General features: G+C 45.8%; 1 protein-coding gene across 1 annotated transcript in view; it reads right to left on the bottom strand.

Moving 5' to 3' along the window:
- Positions 1-22711, bottom strand: part of LOC127579928 (ras-related protein Rab-37-like) — a 73274-nt gene extending 50563 nt beyond the window's left edge. Inside the window, 2 exon segments of the mRNA XM_052032991.1 lie at positions 4780-4890; positions 22222-22711. Of these exon segments, the coding sequence (XP_051888951.1) occupies positions 4780-4890; positions 22222-22341 (231 nt within the window). The 5' untranslated portion in view covers positions 22342-22711.
- Positions 22712-24499: the final 1788 nt, after the last annotated feature.

Below are 24499 nucleotides of genomic sequence, written 5' to 3'. Positions count from 1 at the left end.
AGGAGTACAGAGGGGCATGCTGGGAGCAGCAGCAGGCTCAAATGAGGTGTCAACACTAATCAGCAAAAACAGCGTGCAACAGGTAGGCACACAACTAGTGGAGCAGATCAAAGGTCCACAGCCCTGCCACATCTGGTAATGAATACTAGATAAACAAGTTCACAGAAGGAGGCTCCAGGAACATCCCCATCCCCGGTGATGTCAGGCCCAGCACGTGAATGCTTAAGACAAGGCTGAAACCTCCTCAACCTTATTCCTCCAGCAGTGCTCCCTCCTAAGATCCTGACCCATCACAGAAGCCAGTCTTCAGCCAATTGAATTTACCCCACATGATGTCAAGAAACAGTTGAGAGCACTGGATCCAACAAAGGCTATGGGGCCAGACACATCAGTTTCAGCAGAACCACTGCTTCCAGACCTGAGGTGAGAATTTCTGCTCTTGAAATCAAGGTATCATTTGATCGAGTGTGTCACAGGGGTGCTCTGATAAAGCTGAAGTCAATGGATAAAAAGGGGAAATATTCCCATTGTTGGAGTCATATTTCACACAAGGGAAGCTGGTTGTGGTTGTTGGAAGTTAACTAATCCAGGATATCACAGCAGGAGTTCCTCAGGGTAAGTGTCCTGGGCCCAGCTTTCAGCTGCTTCATCAATGACCTTCCTTCCTTTGTAAGGTCAGAAATGGGGATGTTCCCTGATGATTGCACAATGTCCAACTCCATTCACAACTCCTCACTAAATGGAGCAGCCCACACCTGCAATGCAGTAAGACCTGGACCACATTCAGATAGGGGCTGATGTGACCAATAAAATTAACGCCATGAAAGTGCTGGGCAATGACCATCTCCGACAAGGGAGAGTCTACACTCATACTGAATAGCATTGCCATTGCTAGGCCCCCATTATCAACACTCTGGGGATGGAGGAGGTCACCATTGCCCAGAACCTTGCATGGATCAATTACATACTATGGCTACAAGAGCAGATCAGAAACTCGGTATCCTGTGATAAGAGATTCTTCTCCTGACACCATATCTACCATCTACAAGTCAGGAGTGTAATGGAATCCACCCCACCTGCCTGGATAGCTGCAGCTCAACAACCACACACCACAAAGCAGCCCACATGGTTGGTACTTCTCTCACAATACTAAACATTCATTCCCTCCGCTACCCGTGCACTGGTACTGCGTACGCAGTGGTTTCCTTGAGTACCGTCTATAAAATGCACTGCAGTTATCCATCTCCCAAACTAAGCAGCCAGACTACACCGGCAGCACCTCCCAAGTCTGCAACCTCCATCACCAAGTATGGGAACACCACTACCTACAGGTTCCAGTACAAGCGGGCATCCTAGCAGAATTGTCAGTGGAACAGCAATGGCAGGTATTCTTGGGAATAACGCACAAGGTGCAGGATCAGTTTATTCCCCAGAGAAGGAAAGACTCAAAGAGGGGAAAGGGGCCACCGTGGCTGACAAAGGAAGTCAGAGATAGCATTGTGTTAAAAAGGAAGAAGTATGGCAGAGCCAAGCTGAGTGGGAAGATAGAAGATTGGGAAATTTTTAAGGTGCAGCAGAATTTAACTAAAAAGGTAATTCGGGAAGAAAAAATGAGGTACGAAGGCAAGCTAGCCAGGAATATTAAGGAGGATAGCAAAAGCATTTTTAGGTATGTGAAGGGAAAGAAGTTAGTTAGGAACAATGTTGGGCCCTTGAAGACCGAATCGGGTGAAATTATTACGGGAAACAGGGAGATGGCAGTCGAATTTAATAAGTACTTTGGATCTGTCTTCACGGGAGAAGACGTAAGAAATCTCCCAGAGGTAAGGATGGACAAAAGGCAGAGGGTGACAGAGGAACTGAAGTGGATTGACATTAGGAAAGAAATGGTGATGGGTAGACTAATGGGGCTGAAGACTGACAAATCCCCAGGTCCAGATGGTCTGCATCCCAGGGTACTAAAGGAGGTGGCTCTATAAATTGTGGATGCATTGGTGATCATTTTCCGATGTTCCTTAGATTCGGGGTCAGTTCCTGAGGATTGGAGAATGGCTAATGTTATCCCACTTTTTAAGAAAGGAGGGAGGGAGAAAACGGGGAACTGTCGTCCAGTTAGCCTAACATCTGTGGTGGAGAAGATGCTGGAGTCCATTGCTAAGGATGAAATAGCGGCATATTTGGATAGCAATGATAGGATTGGGTCAAGTCAACATGGATTTACTAAGGGCAAATCATGCTTGACTAATCTACTGGAGTTTTTTGAGGGTGTAACCAGGAAAATAGACGAGGGAGATTCAGTGGATGTTGTATACCTCGACTTTCAGAAGGCATTTGATAAAGTGCCGCACGGGAGATTGGTGGGTAAAATTAGGGCTCATGGAATTGGGGGGCGGGTATTAACGTGGATAGAAAACTGGTTGGCGGATAGGAAACAAAGGGTAGGGGTGAATGGATGTTTCTCAGAATGGCAGGCCGTGACTAGTGGGGTGCCACAGGGCTCGGTGCTGGGACCACAGCTGTTTACGGTCTATGTTGATGATTTAGATGAAGGCATTGTGAATAACATTAGCAAGTTTGCTGATGATACAAAGTTGGGTGGCAGTGCAACATGTGAAGAGGAAGTTAGGAGAATTCAAGGTGATTTGGATAGGTTGGGTAAGTGGGCAGATACTTGGCAGATGAAGTTTAATGTGGATAAGTGTGAGGTTATCCACTTTGGGAGCAGGAACGGGAAGGCGGATTATTATCTGAATGGTGTGGAGTTAGGTAAGGGGGAAATACAAAGGGATCTAGGAGTCCTTGTTCATCAGTCACTGAAAGTGAATGAGCAAGTGTAGCAGGCAGTGATGAAGGCTAATGGAATGTTGGCCTGTATTACAAGGGGAATTGAGTACAAAAGCAAAGAGATTCTTTTGCATTTGTACAGGGCCCTGGTGAGACCACTCCTGGAGTATTGTGTACTGTTTTGGTCTCCAGGGTTAAGGAAGGATATCCTGGCTATAGAGGGCGTGCAGCGTAGGTTTACGAGGTTAATTCCGGGGATGTCGGGACTGTCTTATGCTGAGAGGTTGGAGAGACTGGGATTGTACACGCTGGAATTGAGAAGATTGAGAGGGGATCTGATTGAAACATACAGGATTATTAAGGGATTGGACAAGATAGAGACAGGAAATATGTTCCAGATGTTGGGGAAGTCCAGGACCAGGGGGCATGATTTAAGAATAAGGGCTAGGCCATTTAGGATAGAGGGGAGGAAAAACTTCTTTTCCCAGAGGGTTGTGAATTTGTGGAATGCACTGCCTCAGAGGGCAACAGAGGCCAATTCTCTGGGCACTTTCAAGAAGGAGCTAGATAGGTTTCTTATAGATAGGGGAATCAAGGGATATGGGGACAAGGCAGGAACAGGATATTGATTGTTGAGGATCAGCCATGATCTCAAAATGGCGGTGCAGACTCGAAGGGCCGAATGGTCTACCTCTGCTCCTATTGTCTATTGTCTAAGTCGCTCACCGGTCTGACTTGGAAGTATATTACTGGTCTTTCACAGACACACTGGGTCTAAATCCTGCAACCCCCTCCCCACAAGAAGGACTCCAGTGGTTCAAGGCACTAGCTCAGCACCATCTTCTCAAGGACAATTGCCAATGATATTCAGATCCCGAAAAATAAATTAAAAGGTGATAGAATCAGTAGAGAGCAGGAAGGGCCTGACAAGATTCCTCACGGGAGTCATGGTAAACCCCTAACTACTCGTTACCTTCCTACTGATGCAACTGATGTTTAGAAATGCTTGGGGACAATCTGTACATTGACATTTGTGGGAGATTCTATGATGCCCTGGTAGTTCGAACACAAGTCTTTTAGTGTATACAGACTAGATAGCGTGCACCACAGCACATTAGTGCATTACCGGGCAGGCACGGTAGTGTAACAGTTAGCGTAACGCTATCACAGCGCCAACGACCCAGGTTCAATTCCAGCCGCTGTCTGTAAGGAGTTTGTACGTTCTCCCCGTGTCTGCGTGGGTTTCCTTCGGGTGCTCCGGTTTCCTCCCACATTCCAAAGGGTTAGGAAGTTGTGGGCATGCTAATGTTGGTGCCGGAAGCGCGGCGACATTTGCGGGCCGCCCCCAGAACACTGTACGCAAAAGACGCATTTCACTGTGTGTTTCGATGTACATGTGACTAATAAAGAAATCTAATCTTAGTGCCCAATACACGCTGCTTAGTTTATATTTTGCACTATCCATGATGTATGTGGGATCTAAGAAGAGTGAAAAGCAGATAAACTCTCTCACAAAATGTGGGGCAACTCCACCAGTGGGGGGTTCCTAACATCAAGGGGCAATGTACGATGCATCCATGTACCCTAACTACAGTGTGTATTTAAACAAGCCCTTGATGAGTGTGTATTAAAATACTTGAGAAATTAAAGTTGCCTCAGAAACCGAACTAGGGAAATTCCCTCTGTAAATGCCCTTTAATAATAGTCTTCTCATCCCTGGGCTACATGGGTGCTAGGCACCCACTTTAAAGGGATTCACCATTCACACCTTGTTCATTAGTGTGCCAGAGAACAAAGACCTCCTTCTCAAGGTCAGTGTTATCCAATCCCAGTGCTGATTCAGGTCTTTCTTAGGAGCTGCATGCAAGTGCATCAAGATGTCAACCCCACCCTAAATCACTCCATTCTGGGTAGATGGGGGAAAAGCTGAAACTCCTCATTTTAAAATACAAATCAGATAATGAAATAAGTATAAATCTGTGAGTGGCATCTCACCCTGAAGTCTATTCCGACAGTGGCAATGTAGCTCCCTGCTAGAAAGGCGTGATCTTTGAACTGGACCAGGAAGCAGGTCTTGCCCACACCAGAGTCTCCAATTAACATCACCTACAATGCGTGCAAAGTCTCATTAGAACCTTCCTTAAGGAGTGAATGAAGCAATTATTCAACAAGTCAGTTTAATGCAAGAAATCCAGCAAAATTTTGGGAGATTATCCTTTAATAACTTCCAAAGGGCACGAAAGTATCCAAAGAGATCCCAGCAAAGATTCCCCTCCACATTGTACTCTACTCCCAAAAGGAGGGTGTCGTGGTTTAAGTTGGAATTTTCTTGGCGGGGTGTCTAAGTGGAGTTTTCCATTGCACCATCAGCCGCATGAAAGGTGCAGGAGTTGGTACAGCCCAGAGGAAGTTCTGCCTTGTTTTCCTCAGTCGTTTTTAGGTAAAGCTTTTGCTTATCAGGTTGTTCCTGCCTCCAAGTCAGAAGGGCAGGTGTTCAAGATCAAAGCCTTGGACCTGAGCACATTATCTGGGCTGAGGTTTCTGGGAGTGCTGAGGGAAAGCCATACCGCAAAGCCACACCTCATAATGAGACATTATACTGAGGCCTGTGACGTTATAGTCCCAGGGTATGGCTGCATGGTAGATGATTATCTGGTCATCATCATTCTGTTGTGTGCAGGATCTTTGCTGTACATGAATGAGTTGCCGTATTTCCTAGATTATAATATTTTCTTATTTCCTTACAACATAGGAAGCCATTTCAGCCCATTGATACAATGTCTCTCACAGAGCAATCCCATTCCCCACTAATTTTTCCTGGAATAATTTCTCCCCACATTCCCATCAACTCTCCCCAGATCCTACCACTCACCCACACACTAGGGGGCAATTTACAGTGGTCAATTAACCAATCAATGTGCATGTCTATGGGATGTGGGAGGAAACTGGGGCACCCAGGGGAAACCCAAGCGGTCACAGGGAGAACGTGTAAACTCCACACAGACAGCACCCGAGGTCCGGATTGATCCCAGGTCACTGCAGCTGTAAGGTTGCAGCTCTACCAGCTGTGTCACTGTGCCACTCATTGTAATAGTGGCCACACCTTGAAAATACTGAGTTGACTATAAAGCTTTTGCAGGTGTTTGAAATGCAGGATATAAACGCAAAATACTCTGGAACAGGATTACTTGAGGATGACTCACACACCAATGTATTATCTGCCCTGGGCTGCGGCCTTCTTCATTGCCCCATTGTCTCACAGGCAAGGTCAACAAGCCCATGGACCTTTCTAAAATGCCTTTCAGGATATTTCAGCATGTTTTTCAAGAATGTAGAATGGAAATGTAGAAGGATTATGTAACTTGCTCCGTCCCCACCATCTGTGGAGATCTGGGTAACCTCCTCCGGCCTAGAAATCTCTGTGACCTCTGCAATCCTCTGAATTTGCCCTCTAATTAACCCCCAATTAATACCGCTCCGCCAGTTGGCTCCAGGCCTGGGAACCTCCCCTGTAAATCATTCTTTTAAATTGTGCCTTTAAATTGACTTCTTCAATCAAAGTTTTAGCCGCCATGATGTCAACATTCATCCGATCACGGACACCAGCCTCCCCTCCTCAGACTCTACCTTTACCTCTCATTGTCTTGGCAAAGCAGCCAGCATAATCAAAGACCCCACCCACCCGGGTCATTCTCTCATCTTCCATCGGGTAGAAGATACAGGAGCCTGAGGGCACGTACCACCAGACTTAAGGACAGCTTCTACCCCACTGTGATAAGACTATTGAACGGTTCCCTTATACAATGAGATGGACTATGACCTCACGATCTACCTTGTTGTGACCTTGCACCTTATTGTACTGCACTTCCTCTGTAGCTGTGACACTTTACTCTGTACTGTTACTGTTTTTACCCGTACTACATCAATGCACTCTGTTCTAACTCAATGTAACTGCACTGTGTAATGAATTGACCTGTACGATCGGTATGCAAGACAAGTTTTTCACTGTACCTCGGTACAAGTGACAATAATAAACCAATACCAATACAGATATAACTCCTGGGATGCTTTACTACACTAAAGATGCTTGTTAAATGTACAATGTTAGTTAACATGTTATAAGCCTGGATTCCTGTAGTAGTTGTTGGTAATGTACCAGGATGTAAAGGAAGATTGTGTAGACAGCAGGAGGGGACCAAAAGGCAAGAGGGAACTGGATTAATTCAGTGTCAGCAGAGTGGAGGCTTGAGAGAGAGTGCAACAGTCAGAGATCATTGACGTAGGGTGAGAGGATAGGGGCCACAGATAAAATTAGAGAGGAGGCTGCCTGAAAGCCAGTTGGCGTGAGGTTGTTGTGTGCAGGTCGGAGTGCTTCGAGGAGAGGCGTGCTAGTGGAATGCTGAGAGGCGGCAGGCAAGGTTTCTGAACAAACCAGCTGTGGTTACAGAGCTGAAGGAAAGCGGAATGGACAAGAGGGAAAAATCATCATCCCAGGCACTGGAGTCTAAGGGAGCCACAGATGATCACTTGCAGTTTGCCATCAATGCACTGGAGAAAGTTTTGCCTCACTTAGGTCCAAAGGTTGGACAGGTGACCTGTGAGGGTGGAAAGATGCATTATGAATGGCCATATAGGGATGGTGTACCCAAGAGCGGCATTGAAACAAACTGCACCAAGGACAGGCATTGCCGCACACATGCATTCCTCAGGGGAGGCAGAGAAACTGCATCTACTATTTGCCTTGCCTTTGTTCAAGTGGTCTATATTGAAGGAAGGTTTTCTTTTCCTCGATCTCTCTGGAAGGAATGGGCAATTGTGGTTGCCAGGACTCTGCCCTGATGATGCTTCCACTGTGTGAGCCCTCAAAGTGAACACCTGGTCCACCACAGCATCTCAGTCCTGTACCTGAACACACGTATCCCTCCAGGCACGGCCAAAATGTCATGTGTGACCCATAACAATTGGAAAAATCAATGTTGCTTCACCATGACAACCATGTAGAGACTGGTTTAATGCTGTCACTTAACCCAGCCTCACCACTTAATGCACAGCCATATCTTCTGCCTTTCCAGCTTGTCAGGTATCATCATTACATTCCCCTTCTACTCCTAACTTAATGCACTGCAGAAAAGGACAGGAGAACTTCATGACTGTAAGGTGAACAAGATGTACGTTTCCTCCCACACCCCAAAGACATACAGGTTGGTAGGTTAATTGGCCTCTGCAAATTGCCCCTAGTGTGTAGGTGAGTGGTAGAATTTGGAGGAACGTGGGGAGAATAATATGGGTTAGCGTAGGATTGGTGTAAATGGGTGGTTGGTGGTTGGCACAGACTCAGTGGGCCGAAGGGCTTGTTTCTGTGCTTCTATCACATAATAACAGGATCAGAGAACGGAACAGACCCTCAGGGATTGGAACAAGAACTGGATCACCAAGGGATCAGAGCTCGTATGTCCACTCCCACTCCAACTCCCAATCTAGCTTCGGGTATTAATTCACACCACCACTGTCCTCCCAATGCTACCTTCCTACCAGCACCCAGGTCTGTAACATTTTCCAGAACATTCCCAGGACAGTGGTCAGCCCAAGCTGTCAGTCAGACTGGCTTCTGAATGAGAAAAGCAGGTTGAGTGTACAGGGCTTTGAGGCCCTATTGGCAAACTTCAAGCATTATACATTTAAGACCATAACAGGTAGGGAAAAACAATAGGTGTTCACCAACACACCGATCTTGTATTCTGATAGCACCTTTCATGGCCTTACAACAACCCTAACTGCTCTATAACAAATTATGTTCTTGCATGGATGTGCAGCTATTGTTAGCCCAATCCCAGAAAGAGCAGTGTGATGACTGGATCTTCCTTGCTTCATTACTATTGTTGGAGGGATAAATATTATGGGACTCTGGAGGAGCTCCTTAATTCTTCCTCAAAATACTGCCACAGATCTTTCCCATTCACGAGAGAAGGTAGAGAGGACCTCAGTGTGAAGGATGACACCTTTGACACTGAGCATCCTCGAGTACTGCACCATGGTTTCAGCCTGCAGTAAGGCCTCAAGCTTTCAGGTTAGGCCTTGTGAACCAAACTGTTCCACAGCAGATCTGGGAGATGGTACCTTTGATCCACAGCTGTCGTCTTTGTATCCTCTTGCCTAAGAACATGCAAACTCCACACAGATAGCACCGGAGGTCAGGATTGAACCCGGGATGGTGAAGCTGTGAGGCAGAGGCCTACCAGTTGAGCTACTGAAATGCAAGGAGTCCCAAGAGTCCAATCCCTGATCTCTGGACATTCCAATTGCATGGATGCCTTTGGCTAGTTGTGAAAGGCACGATAGATCCCAGGCAGGTGGCAGGTGAGCTTGAGGGAGTGTTGGGGTGGTGATGAAGGCTACAAAGGGCTGAGAAGATGTTTTACTCCTCCTCTTTCCCTTGAGGCCCTGTGGCTGTGTTTATCATGTCCTGACTCAATTTCAGGGCTCCCAAGACCAGCCAGTATTAAACCTAAAAGTAAAGGGACATGTGAGGAAAGGTGGCACAGTGGTTAAATTAGCAGGCTAGTACCTCAGAGGCCTGGACTAATAACCTAGAGACCTGAGTTCAAATCCCATCTTGGCAGCTGTGGAATTTAAATTCAGTTAATTAAATAATTTGGAATTAAACGTGGAAATTTACTCTTTATGATAATAATGAACTCAAAACTACTGAACTGTCATAACCACCCACTCGTTCAATAATGTTCACAGATTCAAGAAGCATCCCTCGAAAGGTTAATGGTGGAGAGTGAGTTGGGAAACAGGCAGGAAAGTGAGTGGATAATGGAGACGGGGTGGGGCCCAGAGAAAAGATGGGACCTGCAGGGAATGGTGGGAACGGGCTGGGAGAGAGAGGATAATTGGAGAGGATGAGGGATAGGTTAGAAGGTAATGGGCAAAGATTTTGGGGACCGGTAGGAAGGGAAGAAATGGAATGCCCTGCAGTGAGAGAGAGGGAGTGGGTATGGATTGGGAACAGAGTGAAGGGAGGATGGGGAGTGGGTGATGTCAGGAGCAGACAGGATGCAGAATGAGGAGAGAGTAGTGGTGCCTGGGAATAGACCAAGATCGGGTGTATACACCAGAAATTCTGCAGATGCTGGAATCTGGAGCAACACGCACAAAGCGCTGGAGGAACTCAGCAGGTCAGGCAGCACCTATGGAGGGAAATAAACAGTCGACGTTTCGGGCCGAGACCCTTCATCAGGACATCGGGTGGATTGCGGATAGTGGGGAGAGGAAAGAGGTTGTTGCAGGAGAAACTGGGAACGTGGATCCTGACGAACAATCTGCAACATTGGAATGTTTTCCATTGAACGTGGGAAACTTTTCCTGGCACGTTTTGCAAGATACCTTCCCTGTGCACTGCTGGGTTAAACTGAGACAGAGATGTGAAGCCACACTCAGACAGAGAAGGCAATGAAGGTAGCATTGCAGCAGAGAACCAGTTAACAATAGACGGTGATGCACGTGTAATAAATGCCAATGCTGCTGGTAATTGGGTGACAGGGATCAGATACTGAAGCAAACAGTTAGTCCGCTGTCTAAGTGGCTGAGCTGAACAATTAGCTCACTGCTGCAATGAAACAGAAATGACAGAAGGTATCTCAGTCCACTGCCTCCTCACTACCATACCACATCCAGCAGCAGAATTTAAGCACTGCCTTCTGCTCCACACACCAGGGCCTGAACAGTCCCCCACACCTTTGGAGAAAGGTGAATGAGTGTTTTTTGTTATTTAATTCCCTATCTCCAGCACAGGCCAGGTGTAAAGGAAAAGCATGAAACTTCTGGCTGAAGGAATCCCACGTTCCCACCCCTGTACAGAGCTTTCATGGAAAAGCTAATGAGCTGCACCGTGACACTCCCCTCCAGGCAGTGATGATTCATTAAATAAAGGTGGCTTGGCTCATGCATTGCGCCCTGCACACTTATCTGCACAGTCATCATGCTGTACGAGAAAATCGGGGGAAATTGATTGGGACTGGAATTTTAAATAGGGGAGAAGAGTGAAAGGGCCGGCTTGACTTGGATTTACATCGTAGCTTTCAGGGCATTCCAAAACATCCCAAAGCTCAGGGGCTACTGTTAAACTGCAGAGCCAATTTACACACAGCAAGATTCCATACAAAACAATGGGATAATGGCCAGGTAATCTGTTTAAGTGATGTTGTTTGTGGGATAACTGTTGGCCTGGACAACTCTACAGAGGCCTGAGCTTGCGTAAATACAAAGAAAGTGTGGTCGACATGGGTTGCGTTTAAGTGAAACGACAGATATTGATATCCCATTATTATTAATACAGAGAGTTTGGAGGAGTGGGGACACAGTACAGCACTGGACAGGCCATTCGGCCCACAATGTTGTGCCGATCTTGATGCCAATTTATACTAAATGTCCTCCTCCTGTGTATCATCCACATCCCTCCATCCCCTTCATATTCATGTGTCTATCTAAAAGCCTCAAACTCCACCAAACTGCCTGCTTCCACTACTACCCCTGGTAACCCACTCCAGGCACCTACCACTCTCTGTGTAAAAAAACTTGCCCCTCATGTTGCCTTTACACTTCCCCCCTCTAACCTTAAAAGCATGTCCTCTGGTGTTTAACATTTCTACCCTGGGAAAAAGATTCTGTCTGCTCTGTCTATGCCACTCATAGGTCTCCCCTCAGCCTCTGCTCTAGGGAGAACAACCCAAGTTTGTCCAACCTCTCCTTATAGCTCATACCCTCTAATCCAGGCAGCATCCTGGTAAACCTCTTCTGCACCCTCTCTACAGTCTCCACATCCTTCCTATAATCAGGTGACCAGAACTGAACAGAATACTCCAAGTGTGTTCTGACTAAAGTTTTATATAGCTGCAGCATGACTTCCTTACTCTTATACTCAGTACCCCTACCAATGAAGGCAAGCATGCCATATGCCTTCTTTACCACCTTACCCACTTGCGTAGCCACTTTCAGTGAACTATGGACCTGGACCCCAAGATCCCTCTGTACCTCAATGCTATTTATGGGCCTACCATTAACTGTATACTTTCTCCTTTCATTTGACCTCCCAAAGTGCAACATCCCACACTTGCCTGGATTAAACTCCATCTGCCACTTCTCTGCCCAGATCTGTAACTGATCTATGTCCCGCTGTATTCTTTGATAGTCCTTTACACTGTCCACAACTCCACCAATCTTGGTGTCCTCGGCAAACTTGCTGATCTACACTTTCATCCAGATCATTGATATATATCACAAACAACAGAGGTCCCAACACCGAGCCTTGCAGAACACCACTGGTCATGGCCCCCCAGCCAGAATAACAGCCTTCCACCTCTACCTTCTGTCTTCTATGGGCAAGCCAGTTCTGAATCCAAACTTGCAATTCACCCTGGATCGCATAAGGGACCTTATCAAATACCTTACTAAAGTTCATGTAGAAAACGTCCACTGCCTTACTCTCTTCAAGCACCCTTGTCACCTCCTCAAAAAACTCAATCAAGTTTGTAAGACATGACCTGCCCTGCACAAAGCCATGCTGTCTGTCCCTAAGCAGGCCCTGCCTTTCCAAATGTGCATAAATCCTATCCCTCAGTATCCTCTCCAATAGCTTCCTTACCACTGACGTGAGGCTCACTGGCCTATAATTATCTGGATTAGCCCAGTTTCCCTTCTTGAACAAAGGCACATTTGCTACTCTCCAGTCCTCACTAGCCTGTTGCTAGTGAGGACACAAAGATGTGAGGACAGCAATCTCCTCACTTGCTTCTTTCAATATTCTGGGATATATGCCATCAGGCTCTGGGGACTTATCCACATTAATGATTTTCAGAAGACCCAGCATTACCTCCTCCTTAATCTCAAAATGTCCCAGCGCATCAGCATGCCCCATTCTGCTTTCACTGTCCTCCAAATCCTTCTCCTCAGTAAATACTGAGGCAAAGTATTCATTTAGCACCTCAGCCACTTGCTCTGACTCCAAGCATGAATTCTCTCCTTCATCCTTGAGTGGATCTACCCTCTTAATTATCCTCATTTTCTTAACGTAAGTATAAACTGCTTTGGGATTCTCCTTGATCCTGCTCGCCAAGGATACTTCATGGCTCCTTTTTGCCTTGAGCACTTTCCTGCTATCTTTATACGTATTCTACGAAGACCCAGTCTGATTTTAGCTTTCTAAACGTTATGTATGCTTCCTTTTCCTTCCTGACTAAATTTAGAATCTTTTGGGTCATCCAAGGTTCCCCTATGCTACTGTCCCTGTTCTTACGCCTTACCGGAACACGCCGATCCTGAACCTTGGTCAGCTCATCTCTAAACAACTCCCACATGTCTTTGATGTGAACTTGTCCAACAGTAGCTGCTCCCAATCAACATCCCTTAGCTCTTGTCTTATCCTGTCGTAACTTGCCCTTCCCAATTTAGTACCTTCCCACAAGATCTAATTTTATCCTTACTCTTAACTGTCTTAAAACATAATGAGTTGTGGTCACTATTCCCAAAATGTTCATCCACTATCAGGTCTGTCATCTGGCCTGGTTCATTTCCCAAAACTAGGCCCAGTATGTTCTCTCCTGTAGTTGGACTCTCCACAGACTGTTTCAAGAACCCCTCTTGGATGCACTGAAGAAATCCCACCCCATCTAAGCCTCTTATATTAAGTAAGTTCCAATCACTACTGGGGAAGTTAAAGTTCCCACTGTGACAACCCTGTTGTCTCTGTACCTTTTGATAATCTGTCTACATATCTCTGGGAATGTGGGAACAAACTAGGCTCAAATTTTCTGAGGAGCCATGTCAGGTACTGATCGTGAACCCTAGCCTCTAGGTGAAGGATTTAAAAGGGACCTGAGGGGCAAATTCTTCACACAGAGGGCGAGGTGTACATGGAACGAGCTGCCAGAGAAAGTGGTTGAGGCAGGTATAGTAACAACATTTAAAAGACATGTGGATAAGTACATGGATAGGAGGGGTTTAGAGGGATATGGGCCAAACACAGGCAAATGGGACTGGCTTAAGTGGGCACCAAGGTCAGCATGGACAGGTTGGGCCAAAGGGCCTGTTTCCTTGCTGTACTACTCTATGATTCTATGACTCTGAAATGCCCATAGCAAATTTCACAACTTGGGATTACTGGTGGGTAATGTGCACTGAGAGTGTGAGCTCTACATTGTAAAGAGACATAGATCCAACTTCTCCCTTGTAGCTTTTTAGACTTAGTTGGTGAATTTCTCAGTACAATCTATTCTAAAATAAATTATTTCTAGCTTCTGTTCACCTACTAATTTGACAGACTGCTTCTCCATCATTCAGTAATGGACGAGCAAAAAATTCGGACCAATTAAATCTGGGGAAGAGTAAAGCCTTTCCTTTGCTGCCTCCTTCAAGCTCCATTCTGGCACATTCACTCCATCTTTCTCACCAGTAACTGTCCAACCCTGAACAACCTGACCACAAGATGGTCCTCCGATCACAGATCTGTACCGTCACTGAGAATGCCATTTCCTCCTTACGTTACCTGTTTCGAATCTGCCCCAGCTAATCCGCTGCAGGAATCCTCAGCCATGCCACCAGACTCAATCACTCCAATGCCATTTGGCTAGCTGCCAGCCAACATAAATCTCAAGCTCAATTAAAACCTGCACTCCTCGTCTCCTCATTCCCCAAGACCCAAGACCCACTCACTGTGGCTCCTAGATCTTCAAATGCTCACCTTTGTTTTTAATCCTCCAAACTTCTCACGTTTCTGTAATCTTGTCCATGTGATTTCTCTTCTCCTCCGAGCCTGTCCTTTTCAGTATACTTCATGGGTAGGGCTATAAACCTAACAGTGCACACGGGCCTCCTGAATTAGCCTCAGATATTCCTGGGTTGTGGCAAATGGAGGCGACTTTGATGACCTCTGAGAGGAATCAGTGCAGTCAGTGAAGCAGTGTGATCTGAGCTTGTTGTCTCAGTGGTGGACAGGTTGCCACATTGATGCATGACAGTTCAGAGCTCACACAGCCTGCTGAGAGCGCCTGCAGGTTGACTTGACAACTGCATGGACTCGGAATTGTTCTGCAATCTGGGTCCTTGACTAATTGCCCTGTTTTAAAACTTTACTGACCTCTTCAAAGGGAAGTTTAATATCAATAGCTCAAATCTCACTCTGCACAGGGTGTAAGATTTGAACACCTGCAATAGATGCATTGGGGAGTGTCTGATGGGAAAATGCAGAGCAAGCCACCTTCTGAACCTAATCCATGTCCCTGCTCATGTGCATTTGAAGTGGACACTGAGTCTAAATATGGTCTGGCTGTACCAGCTGTTCTATACCCTGCCAACGTCAACATTTTCTGCTCCTAGATTTACAAAGTCATACAGCACAGAAAGAGGCCCTTTGACCCACCATGTCCATGCCAATCTTTTTGCTCACTTACACTACTCCCACTTGCCCATATAAGGACCATATCCTTCTACACCTTGCCAAGTGTTTTGAAAACTGGGACTCTTCAGAATGAAAGAAAGTCCTGGTTGAAGATCATAACTCAGGTACTCAAACTGTGTCACTGGCATTCAACTGAGTGTTGACAATGCGTTGTCCCTCCACCCGTCCATGAGGCATATTGCTTTTATTGCACCAATCCATATTGCTTCTATTATAAAGTGTGATGATATGGTTTACTGGTGAGGATGGGCAAGGGTTTGCTCGAGGAGGGTCTTTGATGCTTCCATTGCTTCTGTATTTCCGTTATATACTGCAAACCCCAAAAAGGCAGCCCAGATTCATCTCCACCCACTTACCATTTCGCATACTGAGAAATCACACCAGAGAAATACCAATCATTGATTCCACCCAATGCCTCACACTGTATACAAGACGCACCCTATTCTACCCAAACACACTAATCTTTACCTAACCCGATACCAATGCTCACTGCACTCCATCCAAGGAACATCATCACACTGCAATCCAATCGAATACCCGACTTTACATAGAAAATATCTAAGTACCTCTTTGCAGCCCCAATAACTTACTCCACACTGTAACACCCAAATCTCCACCCACGCTGTGCAATACCCAAACCTGTCACCCATTTTGCAATAGTCAGGCATCCCACCAACCCTTTCTGATTGCCCAATACAAGATCCAAAAATAACCTGTTCCCCTTTGTTTCTTCAACATATCAATTAAGAAAACAATCTCCATGAATTCCCCCTCCACACATCCAGCACCAAGCCGAGTATCTCACCTGATTCTGTAACTCCCAAATACCAACATCATTGATCCCCAAATGTCCATCCAACTCTCATTCAATGGTTTCCGTGTGAAAACAGCCACCACATTCCCTACCCAGTTGGATTTTAATCCTGCACTCTGTCAGATTCATGCTATCTGGAAGTCTTGTTCTCTGTCTATTGGTGGCTAAAACATTTCATGCTATATTTAGTACTTTGCTGAATTAATTAATTGCACACACAGAAAATAACTAATCCCTAATGATTGGAAAAGCAGGGAGTTGCCACAGATATGTCACTGAAAGCATGTTGCAACAGATACAGGAAACAACAAAGTTTGCTGGGAGCTAATGTACCATACTCAGTGATCAGAGGTCTGAGAGTACGAGCCCAAGAAGGAAAATTCTGGATGAGGGAAATCTAAGGCTAGGAATAGGAGCAGACCAAAATAAGGATAAGGATGTCTTCCTACAGTTATAAAGAACTTACTTATTATGAAATGGAAAGAGATCACTTGTCCCATTGAATCCATGCTGGTTCCCAAAGAATATCCCATCAGTTGCATTCCCCCTTATGTTCCTGTAGTCCTGCCACTTATTGTCTCTCATTAGCTTCCTTTTAGTAACACAGAAACATTAAAAAGGAGCAGAAGTAGTCCATTCGGCCCTTCAGCCCTGCTCCACCATACCACAAGATCATGGCTGATCATCCATTTCAGTTACCCATTCCGACCCTCTCCCCGTATCCCAACACACCTCTGGCATTAAGAAATATATCTACTTCCCCCCCCCCCCCCCAAATACATTTAATGACTTGGCTTCTACTGCCTTTTGTGGTGGAGAGTTCCACAGGTTCTGGGAGAAGAAATTTCTTCACATTCTGGTTCTAATAGCATACCCTGCATCTTCAGGCTGTGACGTCTGGTTCAGTTCTCCCCAGCCATTGAGAACCTACTTCCTGTATCTAGGCCTGTTAGAATTTATCAGTTTCTATGAGGTTCTCTCTCATTTTTCTACATCTGGAGAATAAAGGTCTACCCAAGCCAACCTCCTCATATACAAGTCCCACCATCCCAGGACTCAGTCCTGTAGACCTTTGTTGCAACCCCTCTGTGACAAGAACATCCTTCCTCAGTTAGAGAGATGAAAGCTACACACAAAGCTCCTGACAGAGTCTCACCAAGGCCCCATACAGCTGCAGCAAGACATTCCTTGTCATGTACTCAAATCCTCTTGCAATGAAGGACAACATACTAGCTGCTTGCTTTCAACAACTGATGTACAAGAACACCCAGGTCTTGCTGCACCTTCCATTTTCTCAATCTATTACCATCCCTATGATAATCGGTCTTTCTGTGTTTAGAACCAAAGTGCATAACTTCACATTTATCCCTGTTAAACTGCATCTCCCATGCATCTGTCCACTCACCCAATTTCTCTAAATCACCTTGGAGCCTCTTGGCATCCTCCTCACAGCACACACTCTCCCCCTACCCTCAGCTTTGTGTCGTCTACAAGTGTGGAGATGTTACATTTAGTTCCCTCATCCAAATCATTGATATATATCTTGAAAGCTGGGTCCAAACACTGATCCTTGTGGCGCTCCACTGGTCTCTGCCTGCCACCCAGTAAAAGACCCATTTATCCCTACCCCCTGTTTCCTGTCTGATGACCAATCCTCAATCCATGACATTATATCACCCCATTCACATGTGCATTAATTTTGTACATCAATCTCTTATGTAAGACTTTATCAAAACTTCTGAAGTCCAAACACACCACATCCTCTGGTTCTCTCTTGTCTATTCAGCCAGTTACATTATCAAAAAAAAACTTCTGTTGATTTATTAAGCATGATTTCCCTTTCATAAACCCATGTTGACTTTGTACAATGCTGTTAATGTTCTCTAAGTGTTCTGTTATTACATCTTTTATGTTAAATTTGTGTATCTTTCCACACTACTGATGAGAGACTTTTTGCCACTTCCCTATAATAAGGGGTATTTACAGTCGCAAAGTAACCAACTTGCATGTCCTTGTGAGTGTGGGAGGAAGCCAGTGCACCCAGGGGAAACCCACACAGTCACAGGGGTGGAGTACAACCACACAGACAGCACCCAAGGTTGGGATCAAACACACATCCCTGGAGTTGTGGGGCAAGAGTAAACCCATTGGCCCCTTGAGCCTGCTTTGCCATTTAAGCTGATCGTAACCTCAAAAAAATGTCACCTCTTCTCTGTCTTAAATGGGTGACTCCTTATTTCTAATCATTAACCTTTTGTTCTAAATACTCCCATGTGGAAACATCCCCTCCACATACATCCTGTCAAGACTCTTCAGATCTTACATGTTTTGCTCAAATCCCCTCTCGTTCTTCTAAACTTCAGAGACAAAGGTAGCCCGGCCAACCTCTCTTCAGAGGACAACTTGCCCATTCCATGTATCAGTCTAGTAAACTTTCTCTGAACTGCTTCCAACACTAACATCCATCAGTAAATAAGGAAACCTATACCATGCACAGTTCTCCAGATGAGGTCTCATCAATGCTCCATATATTTGAAGCATAAGCTTTCTACTTTTGCTACTAATTCTCAATCAATAAATTAAAGCAGTCTGTTAGCTTTCCTAATGACTTGCTGTACCTGTATACTAGCCTTTAGTGAATCATGCACCAATATATTCAGATCCCTCTGCACCACAGAATTCTGCAATCTCTCACCATTTAGATAACATGCTTCTTTTTTTATTTTTCCTAACAAAATGGACAATTTCATATTTTCCTACATTAAGTCAGTTTGTCAGATCTTTGCCCACTCACTTAACCTATCTATATCCCTTCATAACCTCCCCATTCCCTTTTCACAACTTACTTCCCTACCTATCCTTGTATCATCATGAAATTTAGCAACCACACCTTTGGTACTTTCCTCCAAGTTAATTGTATAAATTGTAAAAAGTTGAGGCCCCAGCATTGATTCCTGTGGCATACCACACGTTACACCCCGTCAACCAGAAAGAAAACATTTATACCGATCTCTGTTCTCTGTTAGATAGCAGAGGGGAACAGCTTCTTCCCCTCCACCATCAGATTTCTGAATCCACGAACCCATGAGCACTACCTCATTATTTTTCTTTTGCACTATTTATTTATTTTTGTAACTTATAGTAATGTTTATGTCTTTATGTCTTGCACTGTACTGCTGCCGCAAAACAACAAATTTCACGACATATATCAGTGATAATAAACCTGATTCTGATTCCATCTTGTGTCCATACTAGTATGTTACCTTCCACATCACAAGCTTTTACTTTCTGCAAATAACCTTTGTTGTGACATCTTATCAAATGTCTTCAGGTCATATAAGTATAGAGTATCCACCAGTTCCACTTTAACCACGGTGCATGCTACTTCAAAAAATGCCAATTAGTTAGTCAAACATGATTTCCCTTTCACAAAGCAATGTTAATTTTGCCCAGTTACCTTGAATTTTTTTTAAGTGCTCCACTATGGACTCTTTCATTATAATTCTGACATTTTCCCTGTGATAGATGTTATGCTAATTGGCCTGTAGTTTCCTGTTTTCTGTCTCTTTCCCTTTATGAATAAAGGAATTACATTTGCTATTTTCTAATCTAATGGAACCATTCCCCAATCTAGGGAAAGTTAAAAACAACACATCACCTCTCTCACTAGCCTCTTCTATGAAGACCTCGATTAAAGTCCATTAGGACCCAGGGACTTAGCTTGCACTCCAACTATTTGTTCAGTACCACTGTGCTGCCCTGGTGATCGCAATATTCCTTAGTTCCTCACTTCTTTCCAATTCCTTATTTATGGCTCTTTCTAGGATGTTATACAGATCCTTCTAAGTGGAGACTGATACAAAATACCTGTTTCACCCACCTGCCATCTCCTTGTTTTCTAATAATAATCCCCCAAACTCACTTACTATAGGATCAATTCTCACTTTGTAAATTCTTTTTATACATCTTTAGAAAGTCTGATTATTTGTTTTCACGTTTCTGGCTAGCTTTATCCCATAACCTAATGAATTCTTTCCTAGTAATCTCCAGGTTATTCTTTGCTGTTTTTTTTTCCATATTCATTTTAATCTTCTGACTTGCTACTTGTTTAGGCACAATTATATGCCTTTTTTCTTTGAGTTTTATATTACTTTTAACATTTTAAATTAACCATGAATGCTGGGTTCTGCCCTGGAACTTTTCTTTCTTGTTGGAATGTATATATTGTGCATATTTTGAAAGATTCCCTTCAATATCTGTCACTGCATCGTGACTGACTGATCCCTTAACTTTGTCTGTTTTCCTGTCTTCATAGTTTCCCTTATTTAAATTTGGACCTATTCTTCTCTCCCTCAGACTGAAGGTTTTGGATGACCCCAAGTTTACAAGGAAGAAGCAAAGCTGATCTGGAGTGTTTTGGAATAGCCACCCAGAATAATGTTTGGGGATTGGGTGCTGATCAGATGAAGTAGGAGCAGGAGAAGGCCATTCAGCCCCTCCAGCCTGCTTACCATCCAATGACATTATGACTGATCCAACTGAAGCCTCAACTCTGGATTCCCACCCATAATCCTTCACCCCTTTGCTTGTCAAGAACCCATCTACCTCTGCCTTAAAAATATTCAAAGACTTGGCTTTGAGACCCCAGGGTGAAGTCCATCAGAAATCTCTAGGAGAAGAAAAAGGGAAAATCCTTATTTTTAAATAGTGAACACTAGTTCTGGATCCTTCCATAAGAGGAAACATCATCTCCACATCCACTGTCAAGACACTGCAAGATCTTATATATTTCGATCAAATCTACTCTGACTCTTCTAAACTCCAGTGGATAGAAGCCTACTCTGTCTAACCTTTTCTCATAAGACAGCTTGCCCAATCCAGATGTAATGAGGCCTCAACAATGTCCAATATAGCTGATGCATAACTGCCCTCCTATTGTATTGATGATGTTGAGTTCCTTGAGTGTTGGTACAACTTTATCCAGTAAGGTAAATGGAAAGTATTCCAGCAGATTCCTGTCTTGTAGACACTGGAAAGATTTTGGGAAGTCAGAAGGTAAATCACTTGCTGCAGGATATCCAGCTTCTGACATGTTCATATGGCAAAGTATTTATCTGACTAGTCCAGTTAAGTTTCTGGTCAATGGTAACCCTGAGGATGTTGGAGATGGGAGACTGAAGACTGCTTACCCATTCTGGTGAATTTGCCAGTGAATGCCAAACAGAAGATATAAGATGCATTGAGATGGTCATAACTTGGCACTTGACAAGGTACAATCAGAGTAGCCATGCTACACATTGCAGCCACTGTGCATTGGTTGTGGAGGGAATTAATGGAGGGTGATAAATGGGGCACCAATCAAGTGGGCTGCTTTGCCCTGAATGCTTTTGAGAAAGACACTTAATTAGAATCCTGACTTGTATCTTGTAGATGGTTTAAGGGCTTTGAGTTATCAGGAAGTAACTCACTCACTGCAGGATACCCAGCCTCTCACCTGCTCTGGGAGCCACAGTATTTATGTGGTGGGAACAGCTTAGTTTTGGGTCAATGGTGACCCTCAGGGTGATGACGCTGGGGACTTGGAGGTGATAATGTCACTTAATGCCAATGGTGGGACCTTGGTGGGTCTGGGACAGATTGGGTAAGGATGGCAGATTTCCTTCCCTGAAGGAATTAGTGAATCAGACTTCTATTGAATGACAGTCTTGCAGTTTTGCCTTCACTGACACTGGCTTCCCTTAGCCCAACTCCCATGCACGCTGGAGGTCTGTTGCAGAGGAAGGGGCGGGGAGGAATTCGTCCAACTGCCTGAGGCAGCACAGGTCGAATGGGCCGAGTGGCCTCGTTCTACGCCGCAGGATTCTAAGATCGAAAATAAAACCTTGCTAAGATGCTCAGTTGTTCCCTGTTCATACCTAGCTCGGTGACTTAAAATGCCAAAAAAGCTTGCGGTTGCCACCAGACCCGGAGAGACTCGCAGGCAGGGGGCGGGAGACGGAGAGACCCCCCCCCCCCCCCCACCCCTCTCTGTCCCTGACCTGACACACTCAGCATCCCAACAATTCTTCGCTAAACCCTTGGCGGGCACGGAACTGGTTAATCGGGCCAATTTGCTGGATTTCTCGCTGCCAGTTCAATAAACACATTCACATCCAGAGCTACACACCTTGTAGGTCAGGTCGTGGATCTCGCTGCTGGACCCGGAGCGGTGCAGGGGAGACTTCGGGGATCCATTCGGCAGTTCGATGCTGCTCTGGCTCGGGTGGGAACTCTTTTTGCGAGGCATGGCAGGTTGAGGGAAAGGAAGTAAAATCTTTGGAGAGGAGAGACGCGACGCGGTGGTAGAACCGGCCCGGGCTTCGGCACTCGCTGGCCCGGGTTAGCGAGAGGGAGCTCCGGCCAGAGGCAACTCCATTGTCTCAGTCCCGGCTCCGGGATCCTAGCCCAGCAGGACTGGCTCGGTGTGTGCAGTGCCGACCCCCCAGTCCCTCTCTCATCTACAGGTGATCATCTCAAGCAGAGGGAGGGAGGGGCTGGAACATCAGTCATCAGACCTCAGGCATTTTACTTTCAGTTTAACTCTCACAAGAGCAGCGAGCTCCAGTCTTGCGCTCGATCCAGACACGTCTCCTCCCCGCTTGGTCTCTTCCCTCAACAACCGGCTGAATCCCCGGGGATAACTGCCGTCCATGTAGAATCCTCCTCATTTCCCCACCTTCTCCCCTCAATCCGCCCCTCCACTATTCCTCTCACCCCTTTCTCCCCTTCCCTCCATCCTCACCCTTCCCTGACTCTCAATTTCATCTCCACACTCCTTCCCCTTCATAGAACCTCCTTCCCTCCCTCCTCTCCCGTAGAACCACAGAACACTACAGCACAGAAAACAGGCCATTCGTCCCTTCTAGTCTGTGCCCAAACGTTATTCCGCTAGTCCCATTTACCTGCACCCAGTCCATAATCCTCCAGGCCACTCCCGTCCATGTATCTATCCAATTTATTCTTAAAACTCAAGAGTGAGCCCGCATTTACCACATCAGCTGGCAGCCCGTTCCCTACGCCTCTCCTCCCCAGCCTTTTTCTATTTCCTCCCCATGACCTCTATCTATCCATGATACTAACCCTCTTCTCTCTTTCTAATCCATTTCGCCACCTTCTTACCCAATCCCACCCACTGCACCACCTATTATCCACTTCTCGTCCGCCCTCCCCCAATACCCCGCCCTTCCCTCTCTAGAACTCTCCCCACCTACACCCTGTTGCCCCTTCGCCCCCGCCCCCAAAACACTTCTCCCCCTCGCCTATTCTCCATCCAACGTGCATGTCTTGTTCATTGTAACTCCCCTCCCCATTCCCACCCCAACCTGTCTGTCCTCGGCATCCTCCACTGCCAGGTTGAGGCTAAGCTCAAACCAGAGGAACGGCGCCTCAGATTCCCCCTGGGTGGTCTACAGCCCGACAGCGTGAACATTGAATTCTCCAACTTCCGGTAACCTGCTCCCTCTTGGTCCCCTTTCTCTCTCCTCCTGATCTATTCCAGTTCTTCCTCACCCCAACCCCCCCATCACTCAATTTCTTGCCCCTCCTCCACCCACCATCTGCCCATCGCCCACACACTCCTCCCACTCTCCCCTCCTCCATCCGCTTCCTCACCTGGATCCACCTATCACCTGCCAGCTCTTGCTCCACCCCTTTCCTCCACCATTTTATACCGGCTACCTCCGCTCTATCTTTCAGTCCAGATGAAAGGTCTCGACCCAAAATGTCGACTGTCCATTTCCCTCCACGGATGCTGCCTGACCCGCTGAGTTCCTCCAGCATCTTGCGTGTTGCTCCAGATTCCAGCATCGGCAGTCTCTTGTGTCCCCCCCTTGTTCTTCAAGTGCTTGCCAACCAGCTATTTGACCACAGGGAGCATTGCATCCTAACATGATCTACCTCTGTGCCTCCACCATCCATTACAACAGCTGAGGCTGGTCCCTCCATTTCAACACGAGAAAGTAGGAGCAGGAGTAGGCCACTCGGCCCATCAAGACTGCCCCGCTATTCAATATGATCTGCGTTGGCCTCTACTCCTCTTCTGTGCCAGTTCCCCATAACCCTCAATTCCTCGATCTTTCAAATGTTTATCTATCTCCACCTTAGAGATAATTAATGGTCTGTCCTCCACCACCCTTGGGGACAGAGAACTCCAGAGATTCACTACCCTATGAGGGATGTTACTTCTACCTCAGTTTTAAACGACTGGCCCTTATTTTGTAGCGACGTCCCTTTGTTCATGACTCTATTAACAGTTAAAAACAAAATCTAAAGTCTAAAGCTGTCTGTGAACGGACTGATCCTGCCCTCGACCAACATTCCCACCCCTTCACACTCCCCAGATCAGCTCAGCCTAGTCTGCAGATTGTGGCTTTAAGCCCCGATCCAGGGCCTTGTGCAGATAACCT

This window comes from Pristis pectinata, chromosome 18, assembly GCF_009764475.1.
Source record: "Pristis pectinata isolate sPriPec2 chromosome 18, sPriPec2.1.pri, whole genome shotgun sequence".
NCBI lineage: Eukaryota > Metazoa > Chordata > Chondrichthyes > Rhinopristiformes > Pristidae > Pristis > Pristis pectinata.
Note: the sequence above shows the minus strand (reverse complement) of the source record. Positions and strands in the feature narration are given on the sequence as shown.